Genomic DNA, 17295 nt, shown 5'->3' with positions numbered 1-17295 from the left:
AGGGTGTTCGAGGCGGGGCTCGGGTGTTTGGCTGAAGTTGGCCGCAGCGCAGCCTGATTTACAAAACGCACAAGGACGCGCGAGGCCTGCAACGCCCTAGAGCGGGTGTTGAACAAGCTTGTTCTCCGGCAAGTGAAGGGCTATTTGGAGGCCACCGCGGAGTTTAGAATTTTACCCAGACATTCCTGCGCCGCGGAACTTGGCGAGTAAGGTTGTCAGTTTACATTGGGATGTATTTTGTTCATGACTTAAAATTCTTATTTCTTAAATAAAGTCTCCGTGATTTAGCAGACTTACTGAATTTTCATGATTTTTTATGATTACAAACCTTCGAGAAAACGCTTGAAAGCAAAATGCATTGCCTCGTCCATCAATCAGCAAGTAAATCATGGCGTTAACAAAAAAAAGTTAACTACGGGCTGGAGGCTGAGACCGTGACTGTGACTGGACAGTGACAACCTGGGGCCAGGGACTCGGCCCCTTCCCGCCACGGTGGTCTGTGATCCTTCCTCTCCGTCTCTCTATCAGCTTCTTTCTGGAATTGCGCTTGAGTTTTGCTTCACTTCTCTCGCATTTCTCTCTCTCTCCAACTCCCCTACATGTTCTTAATTGACTAGTGAGCCCGTTAGGGCAAATAGCGATCTGAAGTATTCAAATAAAAATGTGAAAACTTTTGTACTTTGGATATTTGTTTCATTTCAAAATAACCGCATACAAGACATTTTACAGAACAAGCACGTGGATTTCTTCTGTAGAGTCATCATTTTACTGTATGTGAAAAATGTAAACAGCACTTTAGAGGATTTTAGTCCGGAATAAAATAAGTTTTAAATGACTTAAAATGCACATTTAGAACAATCTGGTTAGGACAGAACGTCATCAGCTCCTGAGTCTGCAAAGCCTGGTCTGGCGAGCGGGCCCTGTTCTTTGGCTTTATTTCCACCTGTCACATGACCGAGGGGGCAGAGGAGGTGCCTGGGCTGCAGCGCATGGCCCACCCCTGCCAGGGACCTTGGCCTTGACCTCAGGGAAGGCAGGCGGACACCTGACTGAGGAGACTGGGATGAGACCTCAGCGTGGCCCAGCTCAGGGTCACTTGCAAGACCTGCTGCTGAACCTCCTTCCTTCCATTTACTATCTTTACAGATGTGGAATTCATGCTTGGGGAGTTTAAGAAACAGGTGCTCTCCAGGTCTTCATTTATACAGGTAGAAACATTGCTCCAGGCAGATCCCACCCCCTCCTGGGGTCATGAGTGTGGGTGCTGGGAGTTGGCTTTGAGGTGAGCCAGAGGTGTCCAGTAAGGCCCATTCTCTGCCCCTGGTGGTCCTGCCAGGTCTCCCTCTGCCTTCCTCCTGTTCTCCCAGTCACATGTCCACAGCACCCAGCCTCATGGGTTGAGTCAACCAGGGTGTCTCCTTCCAGGGACCCAACCAGGTTCCTGTCCCCACCCCTGGGCATGGGCATCTCCCCAATCACTGGCTCACATGGACTCACCAAGCTCTTCCCACTCAAACCTGAGCTCCCACCCGCTGTGTGTATTTCACCTTTAAACCACCCAGAAAAGGTCCTGCTGGGTACTCCAGTGAATGAGGCTACAAACTTCTCATCTCATTTAGACCTGCTAATTCAGTGTGTAAAGACAGACCCTGCACCAGGGCCAGGCCTCCTCCACTTGCCCACATGTATGGTCAGGTGGGGGTGTTGGCAGTGGGGGCTGGTCCTGCCTGGACAGTAAATGTGTGCGGTAGAAGAGCTTCACCCATTTTGCTCACTTAACGGGAAAGGGCTCAAGCTCCTGGGGCACAGTGGGACTCAGGGGGTTTCCCTTGTCTCACACCAGCATCCAGGGGCCCTGGGCCTCCAGTCACCTCACTCCTGCTACACTCACTGCCCACACAGGGCCAGGACAAGGAGGCACTAGGGCTACCCCACAGGGTGATTGGACTGACCACGTGATGAACTAGTGGGGGCAGGTTTCAGCCATGCGGTCAGGGGTGTTGTATCCACAGATGGTTCTCAAAAAAGTGAGCCCCCACATGAAGACATTCCCTCAGCTCAGTTCCCAAGGAAATTCCAATTATCACAGAAGACTGAGCAGCAGCATTTACTAGACCCACCCTGTTTTACAAGGTGACCCAGGCACACATTACTCCAATGGCCACAGGTAGTGTGGAGCACACAGATGGTCGCCTCTCACGAGGCAAGCTCTTCTTCTGTGGGCTCCAGGGCAGGACACACAGAGAAAGTATTTAGCCTAAGAGTGAGGAAGACATAGGAAGTGATCTTTGTGCCCAGCTCTAAAGCAAGACAGTGCTTGCTAACAGAAAAAGGAATAAACACCAGCCAGAGAAATGAGCCAGAGCAAAGCCTGGAGGCCAGATGGTAAGGAGCAGCAGGTGGGCAGTCCAAGGGTCCCAAAGGGGAGAGGAGAGAGATGTCAGGAGTGGGAGAGGGGACAGGGAGAACTGGGGAACCCCCAGCAGTCATGAGGTTCAGGCAGACAAGTCATAGCAATGCACACACTCACACAGATATACCAGACACACACACTCTCTCTCGCTTTCTCTCTCTCTCTCTCTCTCTCTCTCTCTCTCTCTCTCTCTCACACACACACACACACACACACACACACACACACACACACAATAGAGTTTGGCTTAATCTTAGAAGAGCTGCCTCACCCTGTTTTCTGCTTCAATTTCCTCACAGGGAAGGTCTGTCCCGGGGCGTGTGCACATCCTGCTCAGGCCTGACTCACACACTCTAGAAGGGCCTGGGGGCCTGCAGATGAGGTGCAGGTAGCACTGAGGATGCAGGATCACGAGGCTGAGCACCAGGCAGAGCACTATCTGTACACAGGAGCGGGTCCTGAGGAAGAGCTAGGGAGGCTCATAATTGTGTCCCGTCATTGTGTTCATTGTGCTGTTTCCTTTCTTCTATCACAGTTTTTCCGTGGAACAATGCAACAGTGAACAGTCCTGTGTCTCTGTGCATTTGGTTCCTGCGCAGGCCTGGCAGGGAGATTCCATGTTGCAGGAGGAGTGCACTGCCCCCGGGACTAGGTGGCCTGGAATTATGTTCCCACGATGGTTCAACTCAGGCCAACCACGCCAGGGAGCTCCTGATATTTCATCTCTGTCCTGTGCTCAGGGTTCAGGTATTTTAAATATTGGAAATGTCATGGATTATAGGGTATTTTTTGCACTTTCTATTGTCTTAATTCTTTGGGAGATTTTCTGCCTCTTTAGACAGTGTGTTTTCCATCCAAGAACTCCTCATATTGTCCTCCCGTATCTTTGGAGAATTTGAAATGTTCTCACTTACTTATAAGAGCTCTTTATATGTTCTGGATACTCAATCATTGTCATGCATGAATTAAACAAGTTCTAGAAGTGGAATAACTTCTGCTGTGAAGACCTACTTCTCACTGAAGGAGGAGCCCCGAGGTTGAGGCATCACAGGAAGGTCACTGCTGGGGGGTGTGCTGGTAAGAGCAGAAATATTCTCCCTCTTTCAGAGACAGATGATGATCTGAATCCAGTTGTCAGGATAAGGTTTCCAGGAGATGGACTTTTTGATAGTCCATATAAGAGTGGTGCTGACGTTCTGTTTCCATAGGAACTAGCAGGAGCCCCGGTTATTTACTCCACGCTGCAGTGGAGAGATTATGAGTGTCACAACTTCCTGTAGGTTATAAAACACAATTCATAAGTAAAGCCTTTTAATACAATATTTAAAAACAATGATACATTACAAGTAAACATTGTTTAAAAAAAAAAAAAAACAGTAGTGAAAATAGACTCAGCCGTCCTAGTTGGACCTCCCAGTGCCTTGCTCTACAACGGGGACTCTCAGATACTCCCTAAATGAGCACTCCTAACTCCAGGCCAGGCCACTAGCTTCTCAGGAGCAGACAGAGACCAGAGCCACAACCTCGCAGGACCTAGCTATTCACCATGGGCCCCACAGCACCTTGAGAAGCAAGCCACCCAGCGCTCACCACATGCGGCCTCTGGATACAGCAGGAATCTTCAGCAACCCCCTCCTGGCCACCAGAAACAGGCCCTGAGCCACCACTCCTGGGAGGGGTGAGGTCCCAAAGACTCAGCCTCCAGATTCAGCATTCCCCTGCCTCCCAGCCACCAGGGTAAGCCTAGGGGTGCTTTGGGGGCCTGTAATACCCCACTAGTTGTACCAGAACAGGGCAACTCCCAGAACAGGGCCTCCCTGGTGGCGCAAGGGGTTAAGGCGCAACCTATGAAGCTATCGGCAGCCTCTGCAACACAAGTTTGATCCCCGGCCAGGGAGCAACCCACATGGCATAGCAGATCTCTCCTGACTCCCCTGCTGCTCCCTTCAGCAGTGTATTTCAGTCAGTCTTCCTGTTTGTTCCCCACTCTGTCTGTGGTAGATCTTCTCACCCCCCTACCTCTGGCCTGTACCCCAGTTCTTGTATGCATAATGGAATAAATCTTAAAAAAAAAAAAAAAGACCCAGAACACTAGGAGAGAAGCACTCATACATGACAAAAGCCCTAACAAAAGGACAAAAGTCCTAATAAGGTAGGACAAAAGCCCCACCCCATTGCAGACCCAGAGCAAACAATGGGTAGAAGGAAAAATAAAAATAGCTAAGAAAAACCTCAGGGGAGCAATAAACCCCAGCGGAAAAAGTCAAACTCCAGAACCCAGCAACACTGACACAGAATTCTTCTCCTTGTCAGAAGAAGAACTCAAAATTGCCATCATCAAGAAATTCGAGGAACTCAAACAAAACTCAGAAAAACTAATCAGTCTCTACCTCACACCAGTGAGAATGGCCCTTATTAAAAATCTAGAAATAACAAATCTGGTGAAGATGTGGTGAAAAAGGAACCTTCTCACACTGGTAGGGATGTAAACTGGTCCAGCCACTCTGGAAAGCTGAGTGGAAATGCCTCAAATCATTAAAAATGGAAGTACCACATGACCCTGTGTTTCCACTCCTAAGAAGCTACCCAGAAAACATAAAAACACTAATTCAAAAGGAAATCTAAACTCGAGGATCTATTGCAGCACTAGTTACAATAGATAGACATGGACACAACCCAAATGCCCCAAAACAGACAAGCAGGTGAGGGGGATGTGGCCTATATGCACAATGGGATACTACTCAGTGATCGAAAGGATAATCTCTTGCATTTTGGGGAACAAGGATGGAGCTGGAAGGGATGATGCTAAGTGAAATAAGTCAGAAGAAAAAGATAAATATTGGATGGGCTCACTTATGTGTGGAATATAGAGAAATTGAACAAAGAGTCCGGAACAACACAAAACTTGCAAGCTGCTATGTAGGGCTGTGGCCCCAACTCCATCCAGAATTTTGAGTCTGTCTGGGAGTCTTCTCACCCCTGTTCCTGGGACTAGACCCAGCCCTCTCCTCTGAGCCCCTGAATGGAGCCTCCTTCCCTTTGACACATCATCTAGGGACCCCATGCCGCTGCTTGGTGAGCCCAGCAAAGCCTTGTACAACCAGGACCTGTGTGCCTGCTGCCCCCCTTCATCCACCAGGGGCCCCACCCGAGTAGACGTCTGACCCCAGTCAGGAGGGACTCGCTAAACCCTCAAAACATCCATAGGCCCTAAGCCTTGGTGTCCCCTTCTCACCATGGGCTTTACAGCAAGGGGGGCTCAGCTCTCAGGGCTGAGCTCCTGCAAGTTCTTCCTCAAGTGACACGAGCCCTTCTCACCTGCTCTCCTTTTCATCCTGAGCAGGTTTGGGGAGCAGAGGGGCCCGACTGGGGATTCCATGCCCTCCTCACACTAGACTCCCACCTCACAGAGTGGCAGCATTGGGAGCGAGGCAGGACAAGAGAGAGATTACTCCAAGTCCAAATGGGTTGAAGCCATGAGAAGCCTGGAGGGGCTACGACGGAAGCCATGCGCAACCCCGGTGCAAAGGCAGTCTCCTGTTTGTTTAGAACAAGTTCAAAAAAGTGGGGCAAGCACCTAGGGAGTGCACACGCATGAGGATGCTGGGGATGCTACCATCCCGTGCAAGCTAGGGTGGGGTGACCAGCTGCGATTGCTTGGGCACCCCATCGTTTCTGCTCGTGGAAGCACATTGCTTCATTCTCTACTCTCCCTAACTTTCTGCACCTTAGGAGCCAGGCATTGTAGCTGATCTTGCCAATCTGGCCAGAATGTCTGCCTGCTGTTTTCAGCGGATTCTGGTTTCCCAATACGTTCCTCATACCAGGACTTCTGTCCTTGGGGAGAGGCCCCTGCCTGATTGTACATCCGGCTGACCAGCAAGAACTCCAGGAGCCAAGACAAGAGCCCCAAGAACAAGGCCTGGGATCCCACACCAGGCCATCCGCCTCCCGCCCCACCAGCCTGCACACGACGCCTTCATTACTGTGAAGACCGGGAAGCCAAGGAGGATGGTCACAGGAACGAGCCAGGGCAGGGACCCATCCCCGGGCCTTGGGTGCGACAGTGCCTGGGCCCTGCTGGGTGGCGCTGAAGGAAACACAGAGGGAAACCCTGGCCCGGACCCCACATGGCAGGAGAATCCGCCCAGCCTCGCCTGCCCTAGCTACCCAAACACGCAGAACTTCTCTTCCCTCTGGCAGCTGCTCCAGCAGGTCTGGGGGGGAGCAGAGAGAGGAGCAGTCCCCTCCCCAGGGCTAAGCAAACGCGCTCCAGAGACAAGGCAGGGAGTCCGGGAGGAACTAACCACATGCGGTTAACTCTTGAGAGAACAGCCCTGAGCCCGGGCGGGGCGCTCTGAGGGGAGAGCGGGGGAGGACGCGCCCCCGGAGCAGAGCCGCGGGAGACAGCGCCGCCCCCAGAGCAGGGTGATGGGAACAGGGGAGAAAAGGGTAAACACCCCTAGACCCGGCCCCCCGGGGCTTCTGCCCCCCAAGCACAGCGACCCGGAAGTCCTGACTTTCTCCCTGGAATAAACTTTCCATCTTAAAGTTTGTTTCTCTCCGTTACTCACCTAAAATGTCTGCGAATTCCTTGTCACGGCTGCTGGAACGAGACCCTGCGGTGATCGACCTGCTGGGTGACAGCGCGGCCGGGAAATCCCCGCGGGGACAGGAGACAGCCTCGGGAAACCACAATTTCTCTTGCAGCAGACTCGTAGAATAACGTGGTTTTCCTTGTGTCCAAGCGGAACCCAGGGGCGGGCCCTGCGCTCAAGGGGTTGGTCAGTTCTGTTAAACGAGGCCCAGTTAGCCCAGCGATTGGCTGGCGCGGCGTCATATCTGCAGCCGCCCGCCGGGTTCGCGGCACGGACGGCGCTCGCGGCACGGGCTGCGCTGCACCCAGACCTCGCGCCGCTGCAACCGCGCGGCCCTCACAGGTGCAGTAGCGGGACCCGCGCCCCTCGGCCCGGGACAAAAGCGCAGCGCCCCGCGGGGGTGGGGTTGGGGGGGGCGGTGAGCTGGGGTCCTCGCCCGCCCGATCGCCCCTGCTGGGCTCCGAGCCCCCGGGGACGCGGGTGAGGACGGGGCGGGCGGGGAGCAGCCCCCCGAGTCCAGCCCCGGGCGCGTCCCCCCGAAGCGCCCACCCGAGGGGGGCCGGGAGGGCGGGGGCGCGCCGGGCGCGGGGGAGCCGCCTGGACGCGGGTGCGGGTGGTCAGCGGAGAGGAAGGTTCTAGACTTTCTGCTGGGATTCTGCTCCCCGGCGCCTGGAGGGGTCGCCGCGGGCGGGGCAGGGGCGGGAGGAGCGTCTTCCTCGCCTGAGCCCCGGGGCTGTCCCGGGGCGCCTCGCGGAGACGGGGTGACTGGGCGCGAGTTCTCAGCCTGGGATTCCAGGCAAGACCAAAGCCACTCCAGAGAGAAATAAAGGGTTAATTTAGAAGGACTTAGAAAGACAGAGCAGGGAGCGCGGACCCAGGCCGGGGAGTCCCCGCGCAAGGGCGGGTCACTGAGCTGGGGAACATGAGGCAACAAGTTCATTGGTCACACACGGTGCGTCCTGCTGTCCTGTGGCATCGCGGCGCCAGCCCGGTCCGCGGACGCCAGAAGCGCCCCAGGGGCTCGTCTCTCCCTCTGGGACCCGCAGAGCGGCTGGTCGGGGCCCCCAGCGCACCCCGCTCGGGAACCCGGTGCCGCGACCCGCGACTGGCGGCTCCAGCGGCCGCGTCCACAGGAGGAGGGTCCCCCCAACCCCCCGCGCCCCCCGCGCGCGAGGCCGGCTCTGCGGCCCCCACCCCGGCTGCGCGAGGACGCGGCGCTGCCGCCTCAGCTGGGCTGACGGACCCTGGGGAGCCTTGGGGAGAGAAAATCCTCCTCACTGAGGAGAAGAGAGTTGGGAAGACCCGGAGTGGGGGAAATAGATGGGGAGATGGAGGAAGTGGAGGGAGGATGGGGGAGGGGAAGAAGGAAGCTGTGGCTGGTTGGGGGGGAGAGGAGCCCTCAGATTCCCCCACCACAATCACACCACTGGAGAAGGGGTTTTATGGCGTTACCCTGAGGAGAAAGGAGAGGGTTATTCAAAGTACATTTTGGGGGTTGTTTTTTCTCTTACCTTGTTCTTAATTTGCACAGTGTTTGATTTCCCGCCTCGGTGCAGTCCCGCTACTTTTCCCTCCACAGTAGCTCCCATGAGCCCTCACCACAGCCCCTGTGCTCCTCACTCCCCATTTTTTTAAAAATTTCTGTTATAGTTAAATATTTGCAAAATACTTCGTTTACACGGCTGAGCTCTTTCCAAGGTCGTCCTTAGTAATGGGAGCAGGAATGAAGAGTGTCCACTCTAGTTGTGTATAAATTCTACCCCAGGTGTCACTCCAGGCACAGGTGACTCTCACCAGTTGCTCTCTCCCCCTCTCAGCAGGAATGGCCCTGGCATCTCACACCCTGTGTTTTCTTTTGCTGCTGCTGCTGGGACCAGCCTGGAAGACTGTGGGCTGTGAGTGTCCTGGGGTCCCAAGGGGAGGAGGGTAGAGGGAGGATCTGAGCAGAGGGACTTGGGGCAGGTCTCAGCAGGGGGCGCCTGTTCCCTTCTCTGAGAGAGAGCCAGGGTGTGGTCTGTGCAGACAGGCTCCCCGGGATATTATACCCACTTCTGGAAACTCAGCCTAAGGCACCTTCTGTCCCCTTGGGCTCACAGGAGGCAGCTCACCCTCCTGCCTGCCCAGTCCCACCTTCTCCCCCAGGAGCCTTTCTTGAAATTGGGGACCATCATGAGTTCCACATGTCCTGAGGTGTCTTTTCCTCCTTTCTGTGGAAAGTCCTCTCAGCTAGATTATAAGTCCCAGGAGAACAAACAGGGTCTTATATTTTTGTGCCTCAAAGCTCAGAGTGGGAACTCCCTCATGGCGCATGTCACAGACCATGAAGCTATCCACAGCCTCTGCCACAGGAGTTTGATCCCCAGCCAGACAGAGAACTACCCACATGGCTCAGACCTCTCCTGTCTTGCCTGTTCCTGCCCCCAGCAGTGTGTTTCAGTGGATCTACCTGTTCTACTCCCCACTCTGTCTCTTCTCATCCCCCGCCCCACACCTCTGGCCTGTACCCCAGTTCTTGTATGCATAAAAAAATAATTCTTTTAAAAAAAACCCTCAGAATATGTCACTGAAGATAGTTATCAGTGGAATCCTCCAGAGCACAGGAGGGTCCATGGTGGCTTCAGAGTATTTAAGCCCCAGAGAGTTCAAGGTGGAGCAGCACTGACATGATGAGAGGCTGGAGGACAATTCCTCCCTCTGCAGCAGGCCCTGAACAGGGATCCCCAGGGATTCACTGGCATTTTTCACTCGCAGATCATCATTCCCTTTGCCTCAACCTCACTGTCACATCTCACTCCCCACCTGGGCAGCCCTGGGGTGCAGCCCAGGGCTCAGTGGATGGAAACCCTTTCCTTCAGTACGACTGTGACAGCAACAAGGTCACGCCTCTGGGTCCCCTGGGGGAGAAGGTAAAGGCCACCGAGACATGGACAGACTTGACCCAGACACTGGGAGAAGTGGGGAGAGAGCTCAGGATGATCCTGCCTGACATCAAACTGGAGAAAAACAGGAACAAGAGTGAGTGTGGGGAGGGGCAGGGGTTGGAGACAGGGGCAAGAGGAGAGGGAGCAGCCCAGGGGGGAGGGGCTTTGTGTGAAAACTGAACACTGTCCCACCTCAAACACTCCTGAACCTGATGGGAAAGGAGGGGCAAGACCTGGAGAGAATAACCCAGGCCCCCAACTGTGCAGAGATATTCACCCCCCCATAGTACTGGGTGAGATGGGACAGCCACAGTGATGCCAGGTGTTTGTGTGTGGATGGCAGGTCCCCCCACCCTGCAGGCCAAGCTGTCTTGTCAGCTTGAAGCACACAGAGGCACTGGTGCATCCTGGGAGTTCAGCATCAATGGACAGGCAGTCCTTCTCTTTGACACGATGAGCGGGATGTGGTTGGCCATTGATCCTGGAGCCAGCGGGGTCAGGGAGGAGTTGGAGAACAACCAGCACCTGACAGAGTATTTGAGGAAGATCTCCAGGGGAGACTGCAGTCACTGGCTTCAGGATTTCCTACCACACTGGGAAGAAATGCTGGAGCCCACAGGTAACTGAGCAGGGCGGGAGGATGTGGGAACTGCCTATAAAGCTCTGGCCTTTCTTGGGGGGTGTAAGTGTGTGATTGAAGGTGTAATGGATGGATCCTCTGATTTTTTTGGTGGACTCCTCCTTTCTGCAGAGTCAGAGACCCCGTAGGATCCCACTTCCTCCTGTCTGGAAGCTTTGGGATCAAAGTGTTTTCTTTGTAAAAACTGTACCAAAGTTTAAACTATGCTTCACTTCTGTATCATACAGAATATGGAACAAACTTTTTTCCAACACATTAGCGAAGAGTTGTATTCCTTCCTAAGCATGGGTCAGCTTCCAACATGTCATCCGGTGCTTTCACTGTCATGAAATAGATCTGAGATATTGAGTGACGAGAAAGAAGAGACAGGCAGTGCCCAGTGTAGGGTGGATGTGGAGAGAGTGAACCCCCTGGGTTGTGCGGGAGAGTGCACAGAGATGGAGATAGTAGGAGGGTGACAGACAATGTGAGGTGAGGGGGGTGTGTGTTGGGGCAAGACCTGCTTCTCAGTGACCTTGGAGGTTCCAGAGTGAAATGCGGACCCTTAGGGATGAGGAGCAGGTATTGTCAGATCATGTGGAGTTTCCATTTCTAATCTGAAGCAATTTCCACCCCAGGGAGGAGGTGTTTTTTAAAAACATCTCTTCCAGGCTTTCCTCAGGGATCTGAGTCTTGTCTCCTCTGTGGTCTTTCTGGGCCGTGCTGGTCTCCATCACTCCACATATCATGACAAAAGCTGTGAGCACAGTGCAAGATGAGGTCTGCGAACCAGCCACACAGATCTGGCCTCCTCAGCCGGGGTCACTATGTCTTCACTCCTTGTGCTCATCATTGTTCTCAAGTGTTGTGTCCAGTCTGTCCTTGAGTGGGATTTCGTAGAGATAACCACTTAATGGCGACTGGCAGGGGTAGAATCTAGATGATGGTGTTCCCAGTGTAGAGCAGACGTGGAGAAATTGAACCCCCTGGGTGGCTGGGGAGAGAGTACAGAGATGGAGAATCAGTGAGGGTGACAGTGTGAGGTGAGGGGGTGTGTGTGCCTGGGCAGACCTTCCTGTCCCTGACCCTGGAGATTCTAGAGTGAAATGTGGACCCTCAGGGATGAGTTGCAGGGAGGGACTTGTGCTAGAGAGCTCGTCGGGGATCAGCTTCCTTGGCTTGTCCAGTCCTTCATCACTTGATGAACTAGAGTGGCTTTACAGGGAATAACATTTTATTTGTTGCATTGTAATTATTTCATTTATTGTACTGAATTATTTTATCTCTTATGTTTCATTTATTTTAATTATTTTATTTGTTGCTTTATTTTTATCTAGTTTTGCGTTGAACTAGAATGTTGGCCAGAGGTTGGGAGGTGAAAGGATTCACCAGAGACAGTGTTGGGAGCAGAACAGATTCATCTTCTGAAATACACTGCTGAGGGGACTAGCAAGGAAGACAGGAGAGGTCTGCTGCCCCACGTGGGTCTTTATCCCTGGCCGTGGATTGAACTCAGGCCATCCTGTGGGCCTTCTGGGTGGTAGGTCACCAGGGAGGCTCTATTTTAGCTCTTATATGATTTTATTTATTTTATTGATAGGATATTAAGGATTTCTTTTTGAGTTTTCAGTTCTTTTTATCCTAATATTTTATTTTATTTCATTTTCTTTTATTTGGTTTTCTTTTCTTATCCAAGTTACATGGGCCCACCAGATGACTGACCAGGGTGATAGTGGCTGGTGCTGAGTCCCAGGGCAGTTAGGGGTGATCAGGCAGCTGTAGGGACAGCACAGGCAGGGCCTCTGGAGACTTAAAGAGGCTTCTGGATAAGGACAGAGACATGAACAACTTACTCTTGAAGATGTGGCTTTGGCAGGTGGCAGTGCATGGGGAGATGCCAGGGATGATAGGTATAGGGAGGAAGTGTGGTTTTCTGAGATCAGTGTGCATGAGTGTGTGTGTGTGTGTGTGTGTGTGTGTGAGAGAGAGAGAGAGAGAGAGAAACTGGGTGTGAGTCTGCCTGTGGGAGCAGCTGATCCTGCACAGGGAGCGGCTCTCAGGAGACCCTGGTCACAGGGGTGTTCTCCCTCCTTCCCCTTCTCCTCCCGCCATCTCTCCCCCTGGGACATTGCTCTGGGGATTCTAGCTGACCCCACACACGGGGGAGTCATGCTCTTCTCAGAGGTTTCCTTCTGACTCTCCCTTCTCTGAGAAACCCTCCCTCTGTCTCACCTGCTGTGTGTCTGCAGTCCGTCCTGTCCGCCTCGCGTGCCAGCTCCTGAGAGGACTCTCTGCACCCTCTCCTGGGCCCTCCTCTGTCACAGCAGGGATGACTCATTAGAGGTCACCCTAGTTCCCTTCACTGTGTGAGCCCCTGGGGGACCCATCTCCTGTCTCCGGCCCACCCCTAGGCCTGTCACTGTGCCCCCAACAGCACAGGAGTAGAGAGTGGCCTCCTCTGTGCTGGACCTGGGCCAGCAGGAGGCGAGGCAGCCTCTTCTCACCGTGGGGTCTGCTCCTGCTCCAGGCTTCCACTCTTGCCTTTCCATTTCAGCATCGCCAAACAGGGCCCCAGGTACCGTCACACCCAAGGCCGGGACTGTCAGCCACATTCCCTGGCCCATCCCTGTGACCCTCCTCCCCTGCGCCATCCTACTTGGCATCATGGGGTTACACTGAAGGTACTGGGGGCAGAATAGGTGGGGTGGGATGGGCAGGTCACTGGGTACAGGAGGAGATGGAATTCCAGTCCTCCCACCTTCCCAGAATCCACTCGTGGTGGATTGAAACCAGGCGAGAAGAGCTCGTGTCACCTGAGCAAGAACTTGGCCCAGCTCAGCCCTGAGCGCTGCGTCCCCTTCCCTGGAGGCCGGACACACCAAGGCTTAAGGCCTGTTCATTGCCATGAGCTTGAGCAACTCAGCTCTGGGAGGATGCCTGTGGGGTGGAGAGGGGGGTGGGGAGTTTGGGGACACAGGCACACATATATATACTCCTCAGTCCTTGTTTGGGGACAGTGCCGGAGTGTCCAAAGGAGTGTCTGGGGCCAGGTACTGAGAGGGGAGGGGCTGCGCGGAATGCCAGGTGGAGGCTTAAAGGCTTGGCCTCTAGTCACAAGACTGGAATGAGGATTCTGTTCCCAGAGACCTGTCTGGGTGACTATAGGGGAGGCAGGAGCCACTAGGGAGGGATCAAAGGACATTTGCTCTCACTGGACCTTGGAGAGCATCGAGGCTCAGCCTGGAGCAGTCCCCTGTCAGCCAGCCTCCTGCACACCCCAGATCCTGCAGGGATCCTGGGGACCCTGCCTTGAGCAGAGGTGGGCTGGAGAGGGGGTGCAGGGCCAAGCTTCCTTAGTTGCTCAGAACTGAGCTGGATCAGGAGAGATGGGGAGAGGGGCAGGGAGAGTCATAGTGAGCGCTGTGTCCTGCCAGCTGAGAGGCTCAGAGAGAAGGGAAGAGGGATGTTGGCCTGCAACCCTCCATGCCCTGGAGGTGTGGGCATGTGCACCCTCTTCCTCTCTCACAGCCTGACCCTGCAGGCCCTCCAGTTATATGGAGAATCAGCACTGAGAATGGGGAGTTGAGGGGTTCATTACTGCCTTTAGCGGGGCCAAAGCCTCGGTACCAGGCCTGGGGCTGAATCTGATGTGGAAAAATGGGGAGGAGATGGCACAGGCTACTGCACCCAGGGTTGGGGTGCAGATTAGGGAAGTACCTGACCCTCAGGGAGGGAGGGCTGTGAGATGGGGGTGACAGGGGAGGGGTAAACCCTGGAGAAGGGACCCAGGATCTCTCAGCCCCTGGGACAAACATTTGTTCTTCTCCGAAGGCCCGTCCTGCTGCCCGAGCCCCAAGCCCGGGGTCCTTCTCTAGACTCTGCCTCTGTGACCCACCGTGGCTCCCCTGCTTCATCCTCTACCCCAGGACACAGTGGATCCAAATCTGGAGGAGTCCCCAGTCACCACTCCCAGGGTCTCAACATGGCCTGTCCTCTGTGGCCTTTGGTGTCACAGCTTTTCCTTAACACACAATGCCACTTTCTCTGGTGCTAAGGGGCAGATTCTTGCACCTCAGCATTGAGAGGTGAAGGGATCATGTTCCATCCAAACCGAGTGGTGGACAGAAGTGGATTCACCGAGGTCCTGACGTCCCGCAAACTCCTAGAAATGTAATCCTGCTTGGATGCGAACTTCCCCATCTCAGTGCGTGGACAGTCCCCAGTGGACGACTGCAGGGTGACACGCCCCACGCCCAACACAGCCAGCCGCACAGCAAGTGTCCACCTGCACTGCAAGTGTTCGGGACCCAAGGGACGATGGACAGGCCGCCCGGGCTTCTGCGCCGGGCAGGTGGGAAGGAACACATCTGTAGAGTGACAGCCTAGGCCCTAAACCTACGGGGACTTAAATCCGCGTGTCCGCAGTAAATACACTTGAGAAATTCTACATGTTTACAAATGAGGTTAATAAAAACCACAACCCACAACTTTGTCTTTTCTTAAAAGGCTAAATACCTGAATCCATCCTTCCTGTGACCACAAGCACATTTTGGAACAACCGCTGAGACGTGACTCTGGACTGAGGATGAGGTGGTGACGGGCTGAGGGGAATCTGCCGTGAGCGTGTGTGTGTGTGTGTGTGTGTGTGTGTGTGTGTGTGTGTGTGTGTGAGGGGGGTGGATGCAGGATCGTGTCCTGCTGTGCAGGAAACAGGTGCTCAAGGATGTGGCATCAGAGGCCGTCACCACCGCGGGGGACATCGGGTGACAGCTCGCTGCCCTGTGGCTCAGAGAGGGAAGGGCCTGCACAGCTTCACCACTTCTGTGTGTTTGTTCTCTCTCGAAGGTCTTACAGTTACTAAGTATGTGGAATTTAAGAGAAGTTCATTCTCAGAGTTGGAGGAAGAAGGAAGAGCCAAAAAGTGCTATCAAGACCCCAGCTGCTTGTCCAAAGGGAGGCGCAGTTCAGCCTCCTGTGCTCCTGCCTCCTGGGCTCCTCCTTCTGCACCTCATCTGCAGGACCACCCCAATCCCCAGGCCCTTCAGCGAGTGTGTGAGTCAGGCCTGAGCAGGGGTGTGCACACCCCCGGGACAGTACAGACCCTCACTGTGAGCCAGGAAACGACCAGAGAATGGGGTCTAGTAGCTCTTCTGAGGTTAAATCATCCTCTGTGGTGTGTGGGGAGGGATGTGGGAAGGAGGTTAAGTGAGGTTGTGGTTGCAGAGGGGGAGAGAGTGTGTCCCAGGACTTGTCTCCCCAGATCTCATCACTGCCAGAGCAATTTCCCATCTCACCTGTGACATCTGTTCCTCTCCAACACCCTGGGGTCCACCGATCTGTTCTCCCTGCTGGTCCTCACATTGTGCCCCAGGCTTTCAGTTCTGGCGCTTTCCACTGTCAGGTGTTCCCGTCCCACCAGACAGGAGCTGCAGACATTCAAAGCCGGGCATGCATCACCTCCCGGTGTCTCTCTGACACCCCCACATATCAATCAGACTTCTGGGGATACAGACAGAATATGGGTAGAAAGACTGACGTGGGGTGAGTGGAGGGGACAGTGGGGAGAGACTTGGAGGAGAGAGAAGGGGGAGGGGGAGCTAGAGAGGCACCAGCGCTGGGGCTGTGAGGAGTGAGACTGAGTCCCACCACGCTGGGATCCTCACCCCTGTGGGCAGGTGAAGCTGAAGGGGATCCTGCTCTTTGTGGGGGGCAGACTCGGGTTCTTTTACCACCTTCAACTTGCCCATGCTGAGGCCTCACCAGGCCTCCTACTACAGAGGTCAGGGGTCAAGGTCGAGAGACAGATGACCCAGAGCTGGAGTCCAAGGGCTTCCTCCTCACTGGAGGTGACTCTGCATGTGTGGAAATAAAGCAGGAGGCGCAGCCCCTGCCCGCGAGGGAGCGTCTTGCTCAGGCCCAGCAGGTCCCACCTGTCTGGAGAGCGGGACGGGGTCAGGGGCCTGCGGGGGTGCTGGTTGGCTGCCCGGAAAACTTTGGGCCTGGAAAATGGAAATTCCTGCTGGAAATTGACGTGGCTGAGGCCCCGGAGCGGAGCCACCTGGAAGCCGGGAAATGGGGGGAGAGGGGCGAGTTTGAGGCACGCAGCTGAGGGGGGGCGGAGACCCGGGAATCCAGCCCCGCGCATCACTGAAGCGGCCCAGTGGGCCTCTGAGAGCCGGGGAGGGTGGGAACCAACCTTCCCCCGGAGAGGGACGTGCCGCATGCGGCTTCCTCCTGGAGCATCTGGCCACCCCCCCGCCCCCTCCCGACACCCAGATGCCTCCTGCAAACCACTGCCAAGGTCCTCACATTTCTGCTGATGCGGCCCTCCCGCCTCTTCTTCCGTCACAGGGAATCTCACCTTCTACTCCCTAGAGGTTTAAAAAGGAAAGTGCAATTTGACAGGCGGTTTTCTCAGCACACCCTTTCCTTACCGCCACCCACTTTCATGGGACTCTGTCCTCTCTGTATCTAACACAGCGATCCCTACACACTCTGCACCCAGCTCCCACAGCTCGCCAGGCTTCTCAGAAATCTTGCATGAGCAATTTTTCCTTTCAAACATGTTACTGGGTTATCACGATAAAGTGGGTTTACGTCACCGTATCTGCTTGAGTCTGTGTGTGTAACCTCTGCACATGTATGTTCTCACAACACACCCGCTACCAGTGCCCCAGGAAACTTTCCTGGGGTCCCTCCCCTCCCCCACACCCACCCTGCTTGTTTCCTGTCTGGTTGCCTCAG

General features: G+C 54.6%; 1 protein-coding gene across 1 annotated transcript; it reads left to right on the top strand.

Annotated features, from left to right (window-relative positions):
• The first annotated feature begins 7322 nt into the window (after nucleotides 1-7322).
• Nucleotides 7323-15030, top strand: LOC119252975 (retinoic acid early transcript 1E-like). Its single transcript, XM_054697919.1, has 5 exons — nucleotides 7323-7353; nucleotides 8832-8906; nucleotides 9763-10026; nucleotides 10276-10551; nucleotides 14383-15030. Exons 2-5 carry the CDS (start codon nucleotides 8834-8836, stop codon nucleotides 14424-14426), a joined length of 657 nt encoding a protein of 218 aa, XP_054553894.1. The 5' UTR covers nucleotides 7323-7353; nucleotides 8832-8833; the 3' UTR covers nucleotides 14427-15030.
• Nucleotides 15031-17295: the final 2265 nt, after the last annotated feature.

The sequence above is a fragment of the Talpa occidentalis genome, unplaced genomic scaffold (genome assembly GCF_014898055.3).
Source record: "Talpa occidentalis isolate TD23 unplaced genomic scaffold, MPIMG_talOcc4v2.1 talOcc4.2, whole genome shotgun sequence".
Classification (NCBI taxonomy): domain Eukaryota; kingdom Metazoa; phylum Chordata; class Mammalia; order Eulipotyphla; family Talpidae; genus Talpa; species Talpa occidentalis.
The sequence above is the reverse complement of the archived record's forward strand: the minus strand, read 5'-3'. Positions and strand labels throughout refer to the sequence as shown.

What these genes read in the sequence shown, in the direction of transcription:
- LOC119252975 (XM_054697919.1), top strand. Translation starts at nt 8,834, where the DNA reads ATGGCCCTGGCATCTCACACCCTGTGTTTTCTTTTGCTGCTGCTGCTG. An exon ending in GGAGAAAAACAGGAACAAGA is followed by an intron (nt 10,027 to 10,275) that starts GTGAGTGTGGGG and finishes TGTGGATGGCAG; the next exon opens with GTCCCCCCACCCTGCAGGCC. An exon ending in AGAAATGCTGGAGCCCACAG is followed by an intron (nt 10,552 to 14,382) that starts GTAACTGAGCAG and finishes TCTTCTCCGAAG; the next exon opens with GCCCGTCCTGCTGCCCGAGC.